This window comes from Microcaecilia unicolor, chromosome 2 (genome assembly GCF_901765095.1).
Source record: "Microcaecilia unicolor chromosome 2, aMicUni1.1, whole genome shotgun sequence".
In the NCBI taxonomy this organism is placed as follows: Eukaryota; Metazoa; Chordata; class Amphibia; order Gymnophiona; family Siphonopidae; genus Microcaecilia; species Microcaecilia unicolor.
In genome coordinates this window covers 114,772,710-114,795,000 of record NC_044032.1, presented here as the reverse complement: position 1 = coordinate 114,795,000, position 22,291 = coordinate 114,772,710, and the positions used below count along the sequence as shown (strand labels likewise).

The 22,291-nt window shown below is 42.5% G+C and overlaps 1 protein-coding gene across 2 annotated transcripts in view; it reads right to left on the bottom strand.

Moving 5' to 3' along the window:
• The window catches only part of HOMER1 (homer scaffold protein 1), a 274,935-nt gene that overhangs the window by 76,463 nt on the left and 176,181 nt on the right, over positions 1-22,291 (bottom strand). For both annotated transcript variants that reach the window (XM_030193230.1, XM_030193231.1), the window contains exon 6: positions 15,812-15,968. In XM_030193230.1, coding sequence (XP_030049090.1) covers positions 15,812-15,968 — 157 coding nt within the window. The remainder of the gene's footprint in view (positions 1-15,811; positions 15,969-22,291) is intronic.

Sequence of the window (22,291 nt, the reverse complement as noted above, 5' to 3'; positions counted from 1 at the left end):
ATTATAGTATTACCGCTTGGATTGCCTGATGGTATATTTGTATTTTCTTAACATTGATTTCCATGCAGTGAATGTTTGTTCATCTTTCTTTTTGTTCCAAGCACGTTCAAGTCTCCTTGTTTGGGTTTTTAGTTTTTTCAAATCATCGTTGAACCATGGGAGTGAGTTTTTTTCTTCGTGATATTTTTGTTTGTTTTGGTGCTATTGTATCAAGTATGCTATTGCATCTTGTGTCCCAGTTTAAGAGAAATTGATTGGAGTCTGTTTGTTCTGATCATTCATTCCTATAGAACTCTTGCCAGAATAATACTGGATCTATATGGCCCTCTTGTGGTGAAAGTTTTTCGTTCTTGATTCTGGATCAAATTTATTTTTATTCTCCATTGCATGGATATTTTTAGTTTGAAGTGATCTGACCAGGGTACTTGTGTCCAATTGATATCTGTTATTGTAAAGGTTTGATCAGGAGTAAATTTGTATGTAATGAGGTCAAGTGCATGGCCTTTGATATGGGTTGATTGTTTATCCAATTGAAATCCCAAAGCTGGAAAAAATCTTTACATTCTTGTGTGTTTTTAGCATTATAGTTTTCTAGATGTAAATTTATATCTCCTAATATGAGTAAATTAGATAAACAAGAATTCGAGATGAAGTCCATAAGATTTTGTTGACATTCTTGCCAGTTTCCTGACGGCCTATAAAACAGAATAATGTTTAGGTAGACAGATGATGTAGGATGGTTAATATTAAGTGAGGCAATTTCTAGTTGTGGAGACATGGATTCTGCTATAGTTGTTACCATGAAGTGCGATTTATATATAAATGCAATGCCTTTTCCTCTTTTACCGTTTCTAGGCCAGTGAATTATTTTGTAACCTGGAGGGCAGAGATCTATTAGTATTGGGTCATTTTGGAAATGGATCCTAGTTTCATTTATGATTAATAAATCCAGGTTATCATCAATGATCCAGTCTGATAGAATTGTTGTCTTGTTAACAGCTGATCTAGCGTTTGTATAACCAATTTGGATTTTTTGAAAGGGATCAGATATATTAGGAATTATATTGATTTTTCTTAATTGTCTATTAGCTTGTTGTAAAGGTTTATTGTGATTATTATTTCCTTTGTTTTGATGATGTTCAGGTGAGGTGATGATTCTATTATTTTGGTTGTAATTGTTATTGTAGCAATAAGTATTGTATTTGGATGGTCAGTGAGGTATGCAAATTATAGGAATAACTTTAATGTTGGAGTGCTATTATCCTCAGCATTTTCTCTTAATCAAATATTCAACTAAAAGAATACTGGAGTGCAGGCACAGGTTTGATGAATCCCTGATTCTTATATTTCTGTCCCTAAGACTAGTCATTGAGTAAGAAAGAAAACAACCAAATTTAACACTAATTTATAACCCTCTGCAAAACATCTAGATTCGTATGTGTGTTCATGAACAGATGGGGGAATTCTGTGATTAAAAATAAATTAACAATTCCATCTATTAAGGTAAATTGCATAATATTTATCACAGCTATTTGTGAATTCTAATAAATTCATTTGAATAATACTTTCATTCAAGGAAATGAGATCTCTGTCTATGAAACAGTCTCAAATATCCTATAGATCGATACAATCTCATCAAATGAAGTCAAGCTGCAAAGGACTTAAATACAAAACAACTTACGCATCTAGTTTTTCCTACATAAGCACACAACTGTGGAACGCATTACCAAAAGCCTTGAAAACAATGTACGACCACCTAAAATTCAGGAAATCACTAAAAACCAACCTGTTAAAAAGGTATACCCTACCGATCCAACTTAAATGCCTAATCTCTGCAACACAACCAAACTAAAGCACGTAATGGACATAACACAACTCTTCCGTTCTCCGATTCCCTAATGTGGCTGTGCCACATGAACTTGATCATACCACATCACCCTGTATTTGTTCACACCGGAGCCTGCAAAGGCTTCTCCGGTACTATGTAAGCCCCACTGAGCCTACAAATAGGTGGGAAAATGTGGGATACAAATGTAATAAATAAAATAAAAATAAATAAAATAAGTTTTGATTGGTCTTAATAGCACTGACAATCATGATCACCCTTCCACAATTCTATAAGTTAACATCATGTCTTTATTTTTTTGTTACATTTGTACCCGGCACTTTCCCACTCATGGCAGGCTCAATGCGGCTTACATGGGGCAATTGAGGGTTAAGTGACTTGCCCAGAGTCACAAGGAGCTGCCTGTGCCTGAAGTGGGAATTGAACTCAGTTCCTCAGGACCAAAGTCCACCACCCTAACCACTAGGCCACTCCTTCACTCCTTTAAATATTAAACTTTGTTTTGCAGATAAAAGTGGGTACTGATGGTTCTTTGAATTTGTATGGCTGTCATGACTTATAGTTTTGCTTTGACTGCAGCTACTTTTTTTCCTGCCCCTCCCCCTTCAGAAGCTGCTGCCCTAGATTTGCCAAATGGTTGGAGTGGCCTTGATTGTACGGTTTTCATGTATATAAGTATTGCAAGTAAATCTCTCTCAGATCAATTAATTAAATGGGAGGAAAAGACTTCAGATGCTCGGCATACACATAAGGCTCTTTTAATGTGGATGCCTCCCTGCTCAGAGTTCACCTTTGAAAATTCACTTTTCGGATGCGAATTTCTGGCAAGCGTCGTCATAAGTCAAAAAACCCCTCCATACAAGATTCTTTTTTTGAAGATTTTTGTATAATAGATTTGAAAAATCCACTTATCAAATTCTTTATTAGAGCTGTGGCTCAAGCTACTGGGTACGCTCTATAGAGAGCTCCTGTTTCGCCAATGCTTCATAAGGAGCAAAACCCGCAGCCACTCTGAGTACCCTACAATTAAACACAAAAGGATAATCTTAGTGAGTGCTAGCGAGAGTTGAAAGTTTATGGAACAGCAACAAAGCGGATAATTGCTCATACCTTTTAATATGTCCACTTCTGTTTCTAAAGGGACTGTTGAAAACAAAATGGCGACCAGTATTTAAACTAACGCCTAGATTACCTACCAATCATGCCTCGGCAGGAATCTTAAAGGGACAAAACTCAAAATTAACAGCTGACTGACTCAATTCGAGAGTGTTTCCCCTAAACTCTACAGAAAAGCTTTCCATTCAATTCAGTTATTGAGACCGTTGGGAATTAAAGTTTTCAATCTATAAATCCAACGTTGTTCTTTTTGGATCAATTTTCGGTCCCTGTCTCAATCACTATGCATTTGTAGTCACAAAAGTTGTGTGGCACTTCCATACTGTGAACAACCAGGGGAGCTTCTATGCGCTGAAATTTTATGTTGTCGCTTAACCGCTGTTTCAACGCTCTCGTGGTTTTTCCCACTTACAGCTTCTGGCACATGCATATTAAAATGTATACAATGTGCATGGTGCTACAATTTGTTGCGAACTTTAATTGATATTTTCTTCTGTCTAATGGATTGATGAAGGAATCAGCCGTGATCATCAGTAGGCAAAATTTACATTTACCACATTCCTTATGTCCATTAGGATAAGTGCCATTTAAATTAGGTGCCTTATGTTGTAAAATCTCTCTCACTAAGTTCACTAAGATTATCCTTTTGGGTTTAATTGTAGGGTACTCAGAATGGCTACGGGTTATGCTCCTAATAAAGCATTGGCGAAACAGGAGCTCTCTGTAGAGCGTACCCAGTAGCTTGAGCCACAGATGAGGTAAGTGCCTTTTGTATCTCTAATAAAGAATTTGATAAGTAGATTCTTCAAATCTATTATACAAAAATCTTCAAAAAAAGAATCTCGAATGGAGAGGTTTTTTGACTTATCACGACGCTCACCAGAAGTTCGCAACCGAAAAAGTTAATTGTCAAAGGTGAACTCTAAGCAGCGAGGCATCCACATTAAAAGAGCCACAAGTGTATGCCGAGCATCTGAAGTATTTTCCTCCCATTTAATTAATTGATCTGAGAGAGATTTACTTGCAATATAGGCAGTGAAATTATATTCTTTAGCAAGTACCAAGTTGTGTTTGAATGTATATAAGTACAAAATAATGCTGCAAAAGAGCGCTTCACGTAAAAAATAGTGCAAAATGTCTGATATCTGGCATTTTTTGTATTTTTCCAGATGTTCTGCATTCTTTTTCACACAAAATGCACTTCACCTCATTTAAATTTTCTATTAATAAGCTGCTGCACTTTTAATTTATGTGGAGCAATCATTAATTCAAAAAAAATAACAGAAATGAGCATATGAAAGGTTTAGCTAGGATAATATTTGCAAGAAAAATAACTAGACCTCTAGAGATACAGCTATTTTGCCCTCCTTCCCCATCCAAGAAGTCACCCAACCAAAAAAATATAGTCAATTTAGTTGGCGGTTGTAGAATTTAAAAGGTTAACTTTAAGGGGCATATGATCTCTGGTGGTCCAGCAGCCCTACAACCCCCACACTCTAATGCCTGGATACTGGGCATGTTGTTATGGTATGTTATCAAAGATTTATCTCTCACCAACTCTCAACATATAGATTCAAGGCGAGTTACAATCAATAAGAAACTTGATAACAAAACACCAAGAATTACGGAAAAAAACAACAAAATTCATTACAAGCTTACAAAAATATTTAAAACCCCACAGGCCTAGAGAACAAAATACATTTTCAAAGCTTTGTGAAACATAAAATAATTCCCCATTAAACATATTTCACATGGAAGATTATTCCAATAGCGAACAGCTAAAAAGAAAAATGACTGAGCACATGCAGCCTTAAACCGAATGTTCTTGATTGAAGGGAAACCTAACAGTAAATAATTACATCTTCTTGAAACCATCTTTAAATTCAACACATTTACCAATTGAGATCCACATTCTGGACATAAACCATTCAAAAACTTAAACACTAGGCAAAGCACCTTAAAAACAACCAGAGATTATACAGGTAACCAAATGAATTAATTCCAATAAAGGACTCACAGGATCCAGCCGGGTTTTCCGAAATAGTAACCTAGCGGCTGAATTCTGTATCATCTGAGTCCTAGAAAGTAGCTTAGACGAAAGGCACAAATATAATGAGTTACTATAATCCAGTAATGACAAAGTTGTTAATTGCACAATGATTCTAAAATGATCTTAAGTAAGATCTTAATAAACAACTAGTAAAAAGGGAAAATTAGGTTCTTACCATGATAATTTTCTTTCCTTTAGTCATAGCAGTTGAAGCCATTACATATGGGTTGTGTCCATCAACCAGCAGGAGGAGATAGAGAGCACTCAATTTTTCACAGTGCATCATGGCCTGCTAGCTCCACTGCCTCTTCAGTATTTGAAGCTTCCAAAGCAGTATGGCAAACCGCAATGGGAATAACATGAACTTTCTTCACAGCGAACGATGGCCCCTTAACAAGGGCATAAACTCCAAAAAAGGAGGGAATGAACTCATCCTCCTGGAGGGAATAAACTCATCCTCCCAAAACATGAACTGGAGGGAATGAACTCATCCTCCTATAACTGTAACAAGAATCCTGAAGACTGTTTTCCAACTCCCCAAGGAAGGAATATAACTTTAGGAAACAAAAACAGCACCTAAAATCAGAATCACTGCAATACAGACAATCATACAGGGAGGGCTCATTTCTTCATCTGTTATGACTAAAGGAAAGAAAATTATCATGGTAAGAACCTAATTTTCCCTTCCTTGTCATCAAGCAGATGAAGCCATTACGTATGGGATGTAACAAAGCAATCCCTAAATATGGTGGGAACAAGCCACACCATGCGCTAGCACCTGTGCTCCAAAACGCGCATCCCTCCTGACAGCCACATCCAGCCTGTAATGTCAGGCGAAAGAGAGCTTAGAAGCCCATGTTGCAGCACTGCAAATCTCATGAAGAGATAGTGCTCCAGTTTCCGCCCAGGAAGAGGAAATCGCTCTTGTGGAATATGCCTTAAAGGCTTCAGGCGGAGCCCGGCCAGACAGCATATCTGCTGAAAAGATAGCTTCTTTGAGCCAACGGGCAATAGTGACTTTAGACGCTGAAGACCCTCTGCGAGGACCTGCAAACAGCACAAAAAGATGATCAGAGGTCCTGAAAGAATTTGTAATTCGCAGATACTGCAACAGAGTCCTGCGCACATCCAAAAGGTGCAACTGCCCAAATGAATCTGGAAACTCCTCCTCAACAAAGGAGGGAAGAAAAACAGGCTGGTTTAGGTGAAACGCTGAAACCACCTTAGGCATGAAGGAAGGCACGGTCCGAACCGTGACCCCTGACTGAGAATTGCAGAAAAGGGTCTCTACAAGACAGGGCCTGGAGCTCTGACACCCGTCTCGACGAGGTAATGGCCACTAAAAAGACGGCCTTCAGTGTCAAATCTTTCTCTGAAGCACGCTGAAGCAGTTCAAAGGGAGCCCCAGGAAGGGCCTTCAATACTAACCCCAGGTTCCAAGCTGGACAAGGTGCCCGCACGGGAGGACGGAGCCAAAGCACCCCTCTAAGAAACCGTGCCACATCTGGATGAGCAGCTAAGGACACGCCTTCAACCTTGCCACGCAGGGAGGCCCAATGCTACCACTTGCACCCGCAGGGAATTATAGGCCAAGCCTTTGTGTACACCATCCTGCAAAAAGTCCAGAACCAGCAAGACAGGAGCCCGCAACGGAGAAAGCGCTCTTGAAACACACCAGACTTCAAACTGCGCCAAATCCTGGCATAAGCCACGGAAGTGGAGCGCTTATGGGCCTGCAGGAGAGTGGAAATTACCTTATTTGAGTAGCCTTTATCTCTCAATTGCGCCCTCTCAATCGCCATGCCATAAGACCAAAGCGGCAGGCATCCTCCATGACCACCGGACCCTGTGACAACAGGTGCGGAACCAGAGGTAACGGAAAGGGAGCCTCCAACAGCATCTGTCGGAGGTCCGCATACCAAGGCCTCCTGGGCCAATCCGGGGCGATGAGCACCACTTCTCCTGGATGCAACCGAATCCGCAGGAGCACTCGCCCTATCAAGGGCCACGGAGGGAAGACATACAGCAAGCCCAGGGGCCAGGGTTGAGCCAAGGCATCCAACCCGGCAGAGCGAGGATCCCTCCGTCTGCTGAAGAAGCACGGGACTTTGGCATTGGAACTGGTCGTCATAAGATCCATCACTGGCTTGCCCCATTTGGCACATATCTGCAGGAATACATCGTCTGCTAGTTCCCACTCCGCTGGATCGATCTGATGCCTGCTTAGATAGTCGGCTTGCACGTTGCTCTGACCTGCAATGTGAGCTGCTGACAGGGACTGTAGATTCAGCTCGGCCCAGTGGCAAATTTGTTCGGCCTGCGTGGCTAGAACTCTGCACTGAGTGCCGCCTTGTCGATTTATGTAGGCCACTGCTGTCGTGTTGTCTGACATCACTCGGACAGCCAATTCTTCCAGGGTCATTCTGAAAGGCCAGAAGAGCCAGAAACACCGCTTTCAACTCCAGGCGGTTGATAGACCACTCTGACTCGTCGGGCATCCACAGACCCTGGGCATGCTTCCCCTGGCAATGTGCGCCCCAGCCCTTCAGGCTGGCATGTCACCACTAGGCACCAATCGGGGAGCGCCAGCGGCATTCCCCGCCGCAACATGCTATCCGAGAGCCACCACTCCATACTGAGGTGGGCCCGCAGGGAGCCAAGAAAGTCTGCACTGATAATCCTGATATACTGGAGACCATCATTGAAGTAGAGAATACTGAAGAGGTCTAAGGTGCGCTCTCGCCCATGGCACCACTTCCAAGGTGGCCGTCATCGATCCCAACAGCTGGACAATGTCCCAAGCTCGCGGGCGGGCCATCCTCAGGAGCAGACGGACCTGATTCTGAAGCTTGCACCGCCTTTCCTTGGGAAGAAACACATAACCCGAGGCTGTGTCGAACCTGGCCCCCAAATATTCTAGAGATTGTGAGGGGGTCAGGTAACCTTTGGCCATATTGACGACCCAGCCCAGAGATTGAAGAACTGAAACCACTCTGGCTGTAGCCCTTCTGCGTTTATCAGGAGGATAAGAAACAGGCAAAGCCAACTCCAAAAGGCCAGGATCCACCGGGGGGGGGGGGGGGGGGGGGGGGCAGGCAGAGGGTCCGAAGAACCCTGTGGAAGAGCTCTTTTAAGCATGTACGCCCTTATGCAGCATTAAAACAAAATCAGGGGAGAAAACCGCTCCCTGACCGCCCGGATCCTGCCCAGGGCTATCAGCTCTATTATTAGCCTCACTCAGAGGACCCCCCTCCCCGGATTCAGGGCTCTCCATTGCAACGGAGGCCGCGCCATGTGGAAAATCCGAAATGGCGTCCGCTGCCAGCTCAGAGCGCAAAAGATCGCCGCTCGCCATGCTAGGGCCGGCTCTACCGTCTGTATAGCACGAATTACAGAGCTCCGCTGCTGATTTGCGCTTGCCACATTTAGAACAGCGCTTTACAGTCTCCGCAGCCATTGCCAAAAACGGCGGTAAAATTAAAAAATGGCGGTTCGCGCCAAAAACGTCCTGATCGCGGGCCCACCCCGGAGGAGTCAGAAAACACTCTTACCCCACTAGACCGAGTATCACAGCTCCGGTCCTGCAGAAGAATCTCAAGAAAAAAACCTCTTTTCCAAGATCGCTGCGCTAAAGCGCAACGCGACTTTAATTATTTATTTTTTTAACGCTGTGAGGAAAGCAGAGCCAAAAGAGGTAAATAAAAACACTCCGGAGGCTCAGATAAGTGGGAAAGGCAGGGAAAGGCGAACCAATGTGCCTGCATCCACTGAGTGGGAAAGGACAGGGAAAAGCAAGCTAATATGTCCACATCCATGGGGGCATGGGTAAGGCAGGGAAAGGGCTGACCTATGTGCCTTCAAAGTGAAGCTGCTATAGCCTCTAACACCCCGGCTAACAACTGGCAAGCCAGGAGCCACCCCCAGGCAGATTTTTGATGGAGCTCGAAGAAGCTGCAGCCACCCTGCTTGGGGAGATAGAGAATACTGAAGAGGCAGTGGAGCTAGCTGGGCATGAGGCACTGTGAAAAATTGAGTGCTCTCTATCTCCCCCTGCTGGTTGATGGACACAACCCATATATAATGGCTTCATCTGCTTGATGACAAGGAAAGGCCCATTTCGAAACGCAATGAAACGGGCGCTAGCAAGGGAAATTCCCACTGATCCTCCCTCCCTGCCGAGTGCCATACCCCCCCTCCCTCCCAGTTCAAGGCCCCCTTCACGCCCCTCCCACCAGAGTTGAACTCCCCCCCCCCCCGGCGCAACCCTCTGGACACCACCCTTTCATCCGGAAAACCTCCCCCGAAGACTGTGCATACCTCTGCTGACGGAGGCGAACTTCTCTTCTCGGCTGCGGGGAGTTCCTTGTTGAATGAGCATCTGTTGAAGTTTCTGTTTGTACGTCTGATGTCAGACGTAGGCACAGAGGCTGGGACAGATACTCCTTCATCAAGCCATGCCCCGCAGGCGAGAAGAGAAGTTCGTCTCCATCAGCAGAGGTAGGCGAAGGCTTCGGGGGAGGTTTTTCGGAGGAAAGAGTGGTGTCCAGAGGGTCGTGGCAGGTGGGTCCAGGGGGCAGTAACGCGGAGGGGGTGTGTTGCAATCGGAGGGAGGAGGAGTGTGTAACTCGTTGGTAGGGGAGTGTGTTTCCCTACTCCTGCCTTTCCGTTGCGTTCCTTTCGTTCACCGAAATTGTTCCGCCCTCGACGTCATGACGTTCGACACGCGAGGGTGTGACAGAGAGACATGGTCAGTGGAGAGGCTTCACCATCACGAAGTTACGAACCCTTCATGGAAGTGGGTGGAGCTTGGGGCATCATTAGAACGTTGGGGTTGTGAATTATGTCCGGATGGGGTGTGGCTGAGGGCAGGTGTATGAGTGAGAGTGAGAGTGAGTGGTGCTGACAGGCTACAACAGTACAGGGCTTCAGTGTTTCCCTGCCACACAGTGAGCTTCAGAATTGGAGGTGAGAATTATTTATATAGATTACTTTAATTTAAAATAAGATTTTCTAATCAAATTATTAATATGTAGTTCCATTGTCATTGAAAAGTCATTAAACTGAGAACCATCAATTCCCACTATTATCTGAGGAATCTTAGTTAAATCTATTGACAACCATAAAATATTGGTTTTATCAGCTTTAAGCTTTAATTTAGCTCTAACTGTCCCTTTTAGGCCTCATGCTTTCATACAACTAAAAGGTCTAGGGTTCTGGGGACATTGGGGATAGAAGTGATCCTTGTATGCTTATCCCTTGGCACCAGGGCCAGTACTAGGATTTCTGATAACCCTCACCCATCCAGCATCTCCTCCTCTATACCCTCCCCAGGAGCAGTAGAGTGTCTTTTTTGTTTGGTGGGAGGGGGAACCCAAGCTCCACCTTCAGTTCTTAAGTTCCCACAGCAAATTACATTTAGTCAATTTTATGTAAAATTATATACCTCTAATTTTATAACAGAATGACTAAAGTTATGTGCATATATGTTAAAGAATACTAGCACTTACATGCACATAACGCACTCTTTGACGCGTAAAGCTAAAGCACTGTTCTATAATTTATGTGCATGAGTAGCTTAACGCATAAGTGTAAGGGGCATACACATGGACTGTAGGTTGTGTGCTGAAGTGCCATATTTAAGCACGAACAGTTAAGCCTGCCATACACCTGGTATAATTGTTCACGCCTACATTTAGGAACATCAATGCTGACTTAGGATAATATTTTCTAATGGCATCTTGGCGTACAGATGCGTTTTAGGATTGGCGTTTGGAATTCAGCATCAGCACACAAATTTTGGCACCCAGCTATAGAATTGCCACCATAGAGTATAATTATTCATTCAGATTGGACATTTCCAAATCAAGCAATAAAACTTCCAGCAACAGGTACAGAGCAGAAGTAGAATAACGAACAATCTGTTCAAACTTGGGTGTCACATCAGTGAGAACAACACAAATTCCATCCACTACCAGACACTGAGTTCAGTAAAAGCCTTGCAAATAGACACTCAAACTGTACTAACCCCACCTCTATCAAAGCCAGCACTACAAATACAGTGCAATCCGCTTAAGCGCAAGGGTTTGGGACCAAAGAAATACATGCAGTTAACTGGAGTGTGCACTTAACTGTTGTGACCCAAGAAGCTTGACATCTGATAAACATATGTACAGTACTGTTTATTATATGTATAGTATACAGTCTCCGTTAACTGACGTTAGGCTTACTTGAAGTAATCAGTCATAGTCCTCTGTACACTCTTGTGTCTGTGAGTTCCATAGACTATGTCTGCCAGATGGTAAAACTGTCATAGCACTGACATTCAGTGGCCTCCAGATAGCCCGCATGGTGTTGAGACTCTCCAGCGCTCTTGCAAAAGTGACAGGAGGTTCTTGAATTTTGTCAGCATGTGCCTCGCTGCTCATTTCATCATTCGTTTCATCATCAGCTGTTGCCTGCATGTAGGCGCATATCTTGACATCAGTGCCGTCGTCAGCTGTTTGTAGATCGTAATCAACAGCTAAGTGGTGATGAAACTCCTATTCAGTAACACCGGCTGGGATGTCAATAGCCTGATCATCTGACGTGTTTGCAACAGCTGCATCTGTTTCGTCCCTCTCCACATCCATAATTAAGCTTGCCCGCTTGTAGCAGCTCACAATGGTTGCCTGTGTAACATGATTCCAGGCTTCTTTCTGCATATGTAGGGAATCCAACAGTGACAGATTACGAGCCAGTTCAACAGCACATTTATCCTTGCCAGTCTGTTCATCCATAACGCTCATCAGACGACGTAGCACAAGAGCCCGATAATGTTGTTTGAAATTGGCTATTATGCCCTGATCCATAGGTTGGATCAGAGAGGTAGTGTTTGGTGGCAGGAAGACCACCTTGACATTAGACAGCCTGACATCATCACTGTGTGCAGCACAATTATCACAAAGCAACAAAATCTGATGCTTTTGTACCCGCATTCTAGTGTCTAACTTTTTAGCCACTGCTTCCAAATTTCCCCAGTCATCCATGAATTTGCGTTAGCCTCGTATGACACAGGAAGTCGCTTAACATTCTTGAAACAACGGGGCTGTTTGCTCTTTCCACTGACGAGGGGCTCCAACTTCTCACTCCCATCCATATTGCAGCAAAGGAGGATCGTCAGTCGGTCCTGCAACGTTTTACTTCCTGTAGTTTCGGCTTGTTTGAATGCAAGTGTTCCATCAGGAATCGCGCGTCAGTAAGAGACCATTTTTCTCAGCATTGAAAATGTCACGAGGTGCAAACTCATTCAAGATGGTAGGAAGAACTGAAATAACCCAATTTTCAGCACCAAAGTCATCAGCGTCTTGTTTTTCACCATGCTGCTTCTTGAATTTTATGTTGTTCCTCTCCTTCCATCTTTCGAACCATACAACAGTGGCTATGAATTCAGTTTGTCCAAGACTTTCAGCTAGCTGATTAGCTTTCTCCTTAAGCAGTGGACCACTGACAGTAAACTGTCTGCTCCAGACATGAGAAAACCACCAAAGAACATCTTCTACATCCTCAGCTTTTCCCGCTTGTTTACGTTTCCGGTGTGGATTTGTATTGTTTGGCCAGTCTTCCAGAAGCTGGTCTTTCTGCTTCAAGATACGTGAAATTTGACTGGGATTGACACCATATTCTTTAGCAATAGATGCTTGACTTTGTTTTCTAATTTTTTAAGAACTTCTATTCGTTCAGCCAGTGTTAAAGTCTTACAGTTGCGCGACGAAGACGACAACGACTCCAGTGTACACTCTAACAACATTCTTTCGCTTCTTCTGCCTGTGGCAGTTAACTAACGAGATTTCAAATTTACCGTCCCTTTGTCACTCGCCAATCGGCTTCCATATTCCGTGAGTGCGCTTATGTGGAGTCTTTCCTGCAGAGGAGCGGTCTTAAACCATGCAGATAAGCGAATCTTGCACTTATCAGTGGTGCGCTAAACCGAAGTTTGTCCCCTTAGAAATTGATGGTGCCAAAAACAGGACCAAAGTACGGCATGCAGTTAAGCAGAGCATGCACTTATCCGACGTGCACTTAAATGGAGTGAACTGTATTCTAATATGCAGTACACATCCAGTTAGCAAAAGAGAACAAGCCCACACATAATTTGTTATAAGTATTCTCTTTGGTTACAAAAGGAAAACACAGAGAGTCACCTGGTTAAAAAATATGAAGCTACAGATTAGAAACAAATACCTAGACAAAAACTGACTTTGAAAACCTAAGACTAGCTTCTGAGCAGCAGAGGGCTGAAAAAAATGAAAAGAACAAAATACAGCTTCAAAGCTGACATCTCATTTCTTTAAATATTAAAAGCTCAAATTTTTTTCTACATTTGTGACCTGATCTTTTTTGTTTTTCTATTTAGGTTGGTCCTGGTCTCTCTTTACTACATCCTCTTGCTGGTTTTCTAAGTCCTTTTCCAGGATGAAATTTCTATTTTTTGGTCTGCACTGTCTATCTTCTTCCCTTCTTCTCTTATCTAACGCTGACTCGGATCCTTCTGTTTCCTTTTTTCCCCCATCTCTCTCATCTGCTTTTTTTTTTTTTTTTTTTACTTACCTATAGATAGATTTTATTCCTCCTTCCACTCCCCCACAATCCTCGTCTCCTTTGTTCACCTATTTACCAGCTTTTTATTTTCTGCACTTACCTCCCTAGTTCTCACATTCTTGCCTGGGTCATATTCTTCCCCCAGTCTTCTATTTCCTCTCTTTCACCCACTTTCTATTCTCCTGTTTCAACACTAAGTAATCATTGCCTCTGTCCGTGCTGGTTTCAGTTGGACAACTGCTGCTAGAATCTCCCGGGGAAGACTGCCACAGAAAGTCTTGGCAGCCACTTGGATTGGAGCAGTGCATGGGTAGGAATGAGTTAGGTCTGTTCCTGCCCCCGAAGAGGCCACTACACCACCAGGGCTACTTTGAGGGAGCAGTGGCATGGGACAGTACTGAGTGGGATTAATTCCTGCCCCCAAAAAAGATCACAGGCATTTTTGGCCGAAAACCAAACCCAGATTGCAGGTCAGTTTTGGTGCTGAATCTGAAACCAAAACTGAAATCCAGTCGGCCACTAGTTTTGGATGTTGGTTTCCACTATAAAATTCTTTTTCAATATAGACATTCAATAATAAATTAACCTCCTGATTTTCAATTCTTAACTTAAATCTACCCTGTGCTTTTGTGTTAAACTTGTCTGTCTGGTTTTGGGAGATTTTTCACATTTCTGATGAAAACCTTTGCCATTCTACAGTCTCTGATTCATTCTCACTTTATATTTAATACTACTATTTGTATCATTCAGCAGTTTAAGATTATTCTTTACTGCAATTACAGAGAATAAGTTCCAAAGTCATTTCTGTGAGCAAAGCAATGTTGCATGCATGGAAACTACCTGCCCAGTATGTGGGTAACATATATGCATAACTTTACTGACTGTTTGAAAAGACAGACATATAAAGAATTTGACAGGGGTTTGCAATTATGCGTATTTTGAGAAGTTAAGCATTTGTACATAATTTAATCTGAAAAATCTGTGTGCCCCAGTAGCACATGTATTTGTAAGCACATTGTTTTCCATAGCTTGCATTAATTTGAAGATACAGCAGAGTCTGCACAGATAGTAGTATATGTATATTTTTTACCAATATGCATAAATATAAAATTGCTCCCTTATAAATACTTCAGTGGTAGGGTATAATTTTCCTGTCAACCATTTTTAATGCACATAAATAGCCACAGAATTATCTGCAGCAACATTCTTTGGATTCGCTTCAAGCTTATTTAGTTTGAATTTGTTTTTGAATTTATTTTGGAATTCTGTGTTTCTGTTAATGATCTGAAGACATTCTAATCTATCTTTCTTTTTGTATATTTTATATAAAATGTAACACTATGAAGTACATGTTTGTTCAAGTTGTACAGCAACATACTGCATATCCTGATGAAGATGATTCCAAAAAGATTCTCAGTGTGGTTGCTGGAAATATTCCTCTTTTATTCCTTTAAATCCCATCATTACCCAGGTCACTTTCATCTGCTGGACAAACACTTTCTAGGTAATAAATGAGTTAGAGATATGGACCCAAGACAGGCCATCCTCCCTGAGGACAATGTCATTGCAGCAGGAGAATATGCAGCCCTCACAGGTCTCTACAGAGATGCATTCCACCCCCTCTCCATTTAATCCTTCTGCATTTTTCTAACACATTGTGAAAGAAGGCAGCATTTCTGAGAAAAAGTTTGATACTTAACTTGAGCACAACCTGGAGCTTTTCTTGGATTTTGAAGGGACAAGTGATAAATGTTTGCAGGTTCATCAAGAGCAATAAGTTTTGATCTTTAGCGACTGATCAATAGAACTAGCTGAAACATAGAACTGAGTTGTGTGTCATGCAGGCACTGCCTGAAGCTCCTGTTGCATCCATAGGTCAGAAACATGATCAACACTTCACTGGCATAACTGCCTAACTGGCTGTGGGATCACTAGGCTACATTTTGTTATTTGGAAAACATTAAGAGCTTGTTTAACCAGAACCACAGGCTGAAGTTAAAATGTTTTTCTTCAGTGTAATGCATTATATACAATGTTTATAGATTTTTTTCCCCTAGTTTAGTTTTTAGGTTATTCAAATTTAGCCTAATATTGCCATGATGCAAGACAAATCTCTCTTATTCTACATAGAGTACATCATGCACATACTAGTTTAGCTACTATTGTTCACACCTAACTTTGTTTTCTCCAAAAGTTAAGAAAGGTAATGACTCTGTACTTACCCGCTTGTGCAATCGTTCTGCTTCTTCCTGGTAAGCTGCAAGTTGCTGTTTCCACTGTTTCACATTGGCTGTAGACTCCAGTAGAGCTGCTGTGAGTTTGGCATTATTACCTTTGAGCGTTGCCAATTCTGCCTCCCAGTGTTTGCCGATTGCAGAACTATAAACACAAAAATATAAGTTATCACAATACTGGAGATCATCACTGTCTGTTAACAACTGCAATTTTAGCAACTTCACAGTAATTTAACTTTACATTATTCTGCATTATCAATGCTCTGTATACTGAATTTGTGTTATGCTGTCATCCACTGGCGTGTCATCTTGAATTGTTGAGCAGAAGAGGCTATCGCTGTTTGAGAGAGGGCCTGATCCTGAGGAAGATACCAAAATGGAGGCTCTGTAGAGCAGTCTCCTTGTTTTGTTATTCAGGTAAGTGCTTTACCTCTATGCCTGATACATATTGCGCGTCTATTTCATGAACTTTTATATCCTTCAGTGCAATGGTTGTCGTTTGGATATGATACTGCATAGTTTGATATTACACTGTGGACTGTTTTTGAATTTTGACTCCTAGTGCACGTGGAAATTTCTGTGATGTAAGAAAAGCACATTGAACTGCCTTTCATTTGGCAATATGATTTTAAGCTCTCAGGCTTGGGTGAGCCCTTACTGATGAATTTCCACTATTTCAATTTAATTTTGAATTTATTGTTATTTTTCATAAGCATTTATTTAGTTCACTTTTTCTAGGGTGGGTTTTCATCAGTTACCATCTAAACTTGGGTATTTACACCAACACTAGGACTGATGTAAGTGAATGAAGTTAAGTTACTATTTTGTAAAGAAAAATAGGCTACTTCTCTTTATTGAACAGGCACAATTTGCCTGCCTTAAACTAGGTGCCCAGTTATAAAATTACCCTTTTATTGTACGTTTCTTAACAAAGGAATGTGTAACTTGTGCTCTGATAGGGCAAGAGACAGGGCAATGTGGGAATTTGCTTGTATGTGTGAAGTTTTTCTATTTTCTGTTGAAAGCATTCAGAAATGCCTGCATAAGTACATAAGTATTGCCATACTGGGACAGACCAAAGGGCCATCAAACCCAGCATCCTGTTTCCAACAGTGGCCAATCCAGGTCACAAATACCTGGCAAGATCCCAGAAAAGTACAAAACATTTTATGCTGTTTATCCCAGAAATAAGCAGTGGATTTTCCTAAGTCAATTTAATAATGGTCTATAGACTTTTCCTTAGGAAGCCGTCCAGACCCTTTTAAAACCCCGCTAAGCTAACCGCCTTTACAACATTCTCTGGCAACAAATTCCAGAGTTTAATTACACATTAAGTGACAAAAGATTTTCTCCGATTTGTATTAAATTTACTACTTTGTAGCTTCATCGCATGCCCCCCAGTCCTAGTATTTTTGGAAAGAGTAAACAAATGATTCACGTCTACCCGTTCCACTCCACACATTATTTTATAGACCTCTATCATATCTCCCCTCAGCTGTCTTTTCTCCAAGCTTAAGAGCCCTAGCTGCTTTAGCCTTTTCACATAGGGAAGTCGTCACATCCCCTTTATAATTTTCATCGCCCTTCTCTGTACCTTTTCTAATTCCACTATATATTTTTTGAGATGCGATGACCAGAACTGAACACAATATTCGAGGTACAGTCGCACCATGGTGCGCTACAAAGGCATTATAACGTCCTCATTTTTGTTTTCCATTCCTTTCCTAATAATACCTAACATTCTACTTGCTTTCTTAGCCACTGCCGCACACTGAGCAGAGGGTTTCAACTCAGTGTGGGGCAGTCAGCCACTGTAAAAGTAACGTGGCTTTTATTTCAGTTTTCATTAGCTGCGGTCCATGAGTGTGGAGGTTATTTTCCTTGAAGATAAAATGTTTTTTTTTAAATTATTGAAATTATATTCTGTCTTGGATACTATGAGGCTCATTTTCAAAGCACTTAGCCTCCCAAAGTTCCATAGAAACCTATGGAACTTAGTCTTCCAAAGTGCTTTGAAAATATGCCTCTATGGGTTTAGCAAAGGGATGCAGACTGAAAGCTCTGACCATCCCCTGTGGCCTCACTGGTTCACATTCACACAACCAAACTTGAGATTTCAGTTTCAGCTGAAACCAGATGGTCACGTTTTAGGATAAGTAAGCCCTTGGACTGCAGTGGAACAGTACTGCCTGCTTGTCCAGGGGACAGACAGACTGTAGCAAGCAGTGGGTGAGTCCCTGCAGAAGGGACTGCTCCACTAGAGGCGTTGAAGTAAACAGGAGCTGTGCTGGAACTGGAGCCAGGACTGGAAGCAAATCTGTGCTGTTGATGGAACCAGGCCTGAAAACAGAAGCTATGCTGGAGCTGGAACCATGACTGGAAGCAGAAGCTAAGCTGAAGGCGAAGGCTATGCTGGAAGCTGAAACCAGGGCTAGAAGCTGAAACAGAGGTGGAAGCTGGAACCAGGATGACCTGTTGCAGGGCAAAGAGGCAGCAAGCAATGATGGCAAAAAAAGACCCAGGGTGATGACATCAGTGTGTGTATGTGTGTGTGAAGGGGGGGGGGGGGGGGGAAATGACCTGAGCAGCATCATCCCAAATCTAGCCTCCCTCAAGCAAGCATGCACAGCTGTCAGCAGGCTGGAGGAGGAAACAGTGCACAATTTAAAGGTAGACCTTGCTCCCACAAGAAGCCAGTGTAGTTTAACAAATAACAGCATTACTTTCTTATATTTTGATTTTGAAAAAGAAATCAACCTGGCTGCTGTGTTCTGCAGCATTTGGAGTTTACTTCAAGCAGTAATATATTGCAGCCTACATATATCAGATTATAAGTACATAAGTATTGCCACACTGGGACAGACCAACGGTCCATCAGGCCCAGCATCCTGTTTCCAACAATGGCCAATCCAGATCACAAACACCAGGCAAGATCCCGAAAAAGTTCAATACATTTTATGCTACTTATCCCAGAAATAACCAGTGGATATTACCCAAGTCAATTTAATAAAGGTTACTAACAGCAATTTGATTACTGGGCTAGCTTCAAAGGGTTTGTTTGAAATAGAATTCAAACTATATAGAGAGGAAAGGTCAAACTCAACTTTCTTTCTGAGAAGTTCTGAGAGAAGAGGACATCTCTGTGGGTAAGTGATATTATTTTATTCTGAGCTTGGTAACTTAAAGATTAGGGTTTAAAAGAGGAATTGTTAGATATTGCTAAACACAGTTAGAATTTTAAAATAAAAAAGCAAACAAACTGTTAGTCTCCATACCCTTTTCCCCATAGTTTTAAAACGAAGTTTCTGCCACAGCTTAGGGTTTAAAAGAGGAATTGTAGGATACTGATAAACACAATTAGAATTTTTAAATTAAAAAAAAAAGCAAGCACTTTGATAGCTAGTCTCCATGCCTAATAATCGAATCACCAACTACAACAGCCATCCTAACCCTTCCTACCTGGGCAGTAGCTCCTGGAGACACATCCCCAGAGCAAGAGGATATTGCACTCCCTGGTGTGCTGGTCCTGTCTACAGGATTACTTCCAGCCTCAACAGGGTGATGTTCTCCTTTTAGAAGGTCTCCCTCCCCAAGGAAGCACAGGGGCTGCCAGATTGGAGGTGGGACTTCTCTACAACAACCCTGGAGGCCTCCTCTATGTATCTGCCTGTCTCCCTCAGCTCCTCCAAGTCTGCTACTCTAGCCGCAAGAGAACAGACTAGTTCTCTGAGAGCTAGGAGCTCTTTGCATTGAGCACACACATATGACATCTCACCAACTAGGAGATAAACATACATGTGACACTCAATGTAAAAGACTGGATAGCACTCCTCTCACTGCTGGACTACTGACTGCATCTTAGTATTATAGAGGTGTTTAATTAAAACTTCTTGAGGTACTAGGGAGATCTGATAAATATAATGATCCTTTTGACTGGTGTAATCTGTAATTTATTTAGGGTTTGCTTCTTAGAAACTAATTAAATGTAATTCAGACTCTAATGAAAATTGAAAATTCCCCTCTTGTTGTCTTAATTAGATTGACTATAAATGTTGAGCAAGGGGAATGAGGACTGAACTGAGCCCTGTTAATGCTGTGGCAGAAACTTCAAGTTTTAAAACTATGGGGGAAAGGGAATGGAGACTAGCTAATAAAGTTTGCTTGCTTTTTTTTTTAAATCCTAACTGTGTTTATCAATATCCTACAAATCCTCTTTTAAACCCTAAATTTTAAGCTGTGACAGAAACTTCAAGTTTCAAAACTATGGTGAAAAAGGTATGGAGACTAATTAATAAAGTTTGCATGCTTTTTTTAGTTTTAAATTCTGTGTTTATCAATATCCTACAATTCCTTTTTTAAACCCTAATCTTTAAGTTACCAAGCTCAGAATAAAATAATGTCACTTACCCACAGAACTTCTCATATTAAAAGACAAGCACTAGAGTCACGTGATGATAGGCAGAGGGTAGGACGCCGCAGGGCAGAGCTCCGAGGCCCCTAAGATAAAATCTACCCTTGGACAGCACGAGAGGCGATTTGGAAACCCACGAACAGAACAAATAAGTTGGGCACGTTGAAAAGTCCTAAAGGAACTAATTTGGTGCACCTGTGATGACCTCCAAAACACAGAGAAAAAACGGAGCACGAGGGCGAGCTGGGGACGGTAAGATGGTGGACCCTGGCCCCTCGGGAGAAACTGTAAGCTCCGTTTGGGCGGCTGAAATTGCAGCTGAGGTCTCGCAGCTGCTGGAGACCTCTGTGGACTTAAAACTGCAAAGGATTGTTGAAAAGTTGGATGCGGTAGATGGTAAAATAGAGGGACTGCGCACAGATATGGCAGGATATCAGCAAAGACTGTCTGATATAGAAGACCATTGCACGCAGCAGGCCAGCCAGCATGAGGAATGGCGGAAAAAGTTTGAGCAAGTACAGCAGAAGCTAGAAGATCTTGAGAACCCAGCGAGAAGGAATAACCTCCGGTTGGTTGGATTTCCTGAGTCCCTACGAGAGGTTGATTTAAGGGAGTTCCTGGAATCCTGGCTGCCCAAAGCACTGAATTTGCAGGCTCTGGAAAAGACCTTAAAAATAGAGAGAGCACATCGTTTGGGCCAGCTAAGGCAAGCAGCAGGACGTCCCAGGGTAGTAATATGTAAAATCCTTAATTACTCCCATAAACAAGAGATTCTGAGAGCCTGGAGGCAGACTGGGAAAGTTGCATATGAACAGCACATCATTTTATGCTTTCAAGATTTCTCTGCGGCTGTGGCATTACAACGGAAGCAATATGGAGAAGCGTGCTCAGAGCTGTTTAAGAAGAAAGTTAGATTTGCCTTACTGTATCCAGCGCGGCTGCGAGTGCAGCAGGATGGCAAGCTTCGATTTTTCAGCTCACCGACCGAAGCCCTAAAATTTGCCAAACAGTTAGATGGCGGCGTGGAAGTCGCAGCAAAAGAACAGGAGCGCTGATCGTGGTGAGAGCCAGCAGAAAGAAAGCTACCTAGGAAGGAACTGAGAGGGAAGCTCAGAGTCTGCAAGGAATCATTCTACGGACAGTAAAAGAGAGTGCATTTGTCTTTCTCCCTGTTTTAAAGTGAAAGATATGAGGGTTACTGATTGATTGTGAGGGGGGGGGACTTGTTTTGTTAATGTTAGGAATATAAGTGCAAACGTGTGGGGATAAAATTATAGAAGTATAGGAACGGTCCTTTTAAAAGCATGGCTAACTGTGGTACTTGGGGGATGGGGTTTGCTAATGTTTCAAGATTATAGTTGTGCTGTAAGGGAGGGGGCGGGGCGGAAACGTGACAAGTTCTCTAGACAGGACCCAGATCTGTTTCTTGGGGGGGGGGGTAAGAGGGGAGGGTTTGGGCGAGGGGAGGAAAGGGGAGGGAGATGACAAGGGGAGGAGGAATAGGGGTTTTGTTTGTTGTTGTGGTTTTTATTGGTCTCTGCTCTTCTCTCTTTCCTTAGGGATCGTTGTCCAGCAGCAGTGGTGGAGATGGGGGAGGGCACCCAAGGGCTGGGGGGTGTGTTCCCAAGGCTGTAAAAGTAGAGGCTGGCTATACAATAAGATGAGAGGGGACTAGGTCATTTTAAGTTTGTTTCCTGGAATGTGGGGGGAGTTTCGTCGCCCATAAAGCGGAAAAAACTTTTACAAGCTTTGAACTGCCATGCAGCAGATATAGTATTTTTGCAGGAGACGCATCTGCCAGCTGCAGAGCATGCCAAATTCCAACAAGGATGGGTGGGAGGAGCGATAGGCTCCCCGGCTTGCAATAAAAAGGCAGGGGTATTAATACTTTTCCGTAAGGGGCTGCATCTTTCCATTAAAGGGGTAAAGAGGAGTGCAGAAGGCAGATATGTATTAGTGGAGGTGGAATTGGGGGGTTTTACATATGTACTCTGCAATGTCTATGCACCGAATACTTTTGACAAAAAATTTTATAGGGAGATTTTGGCATTGTTGGC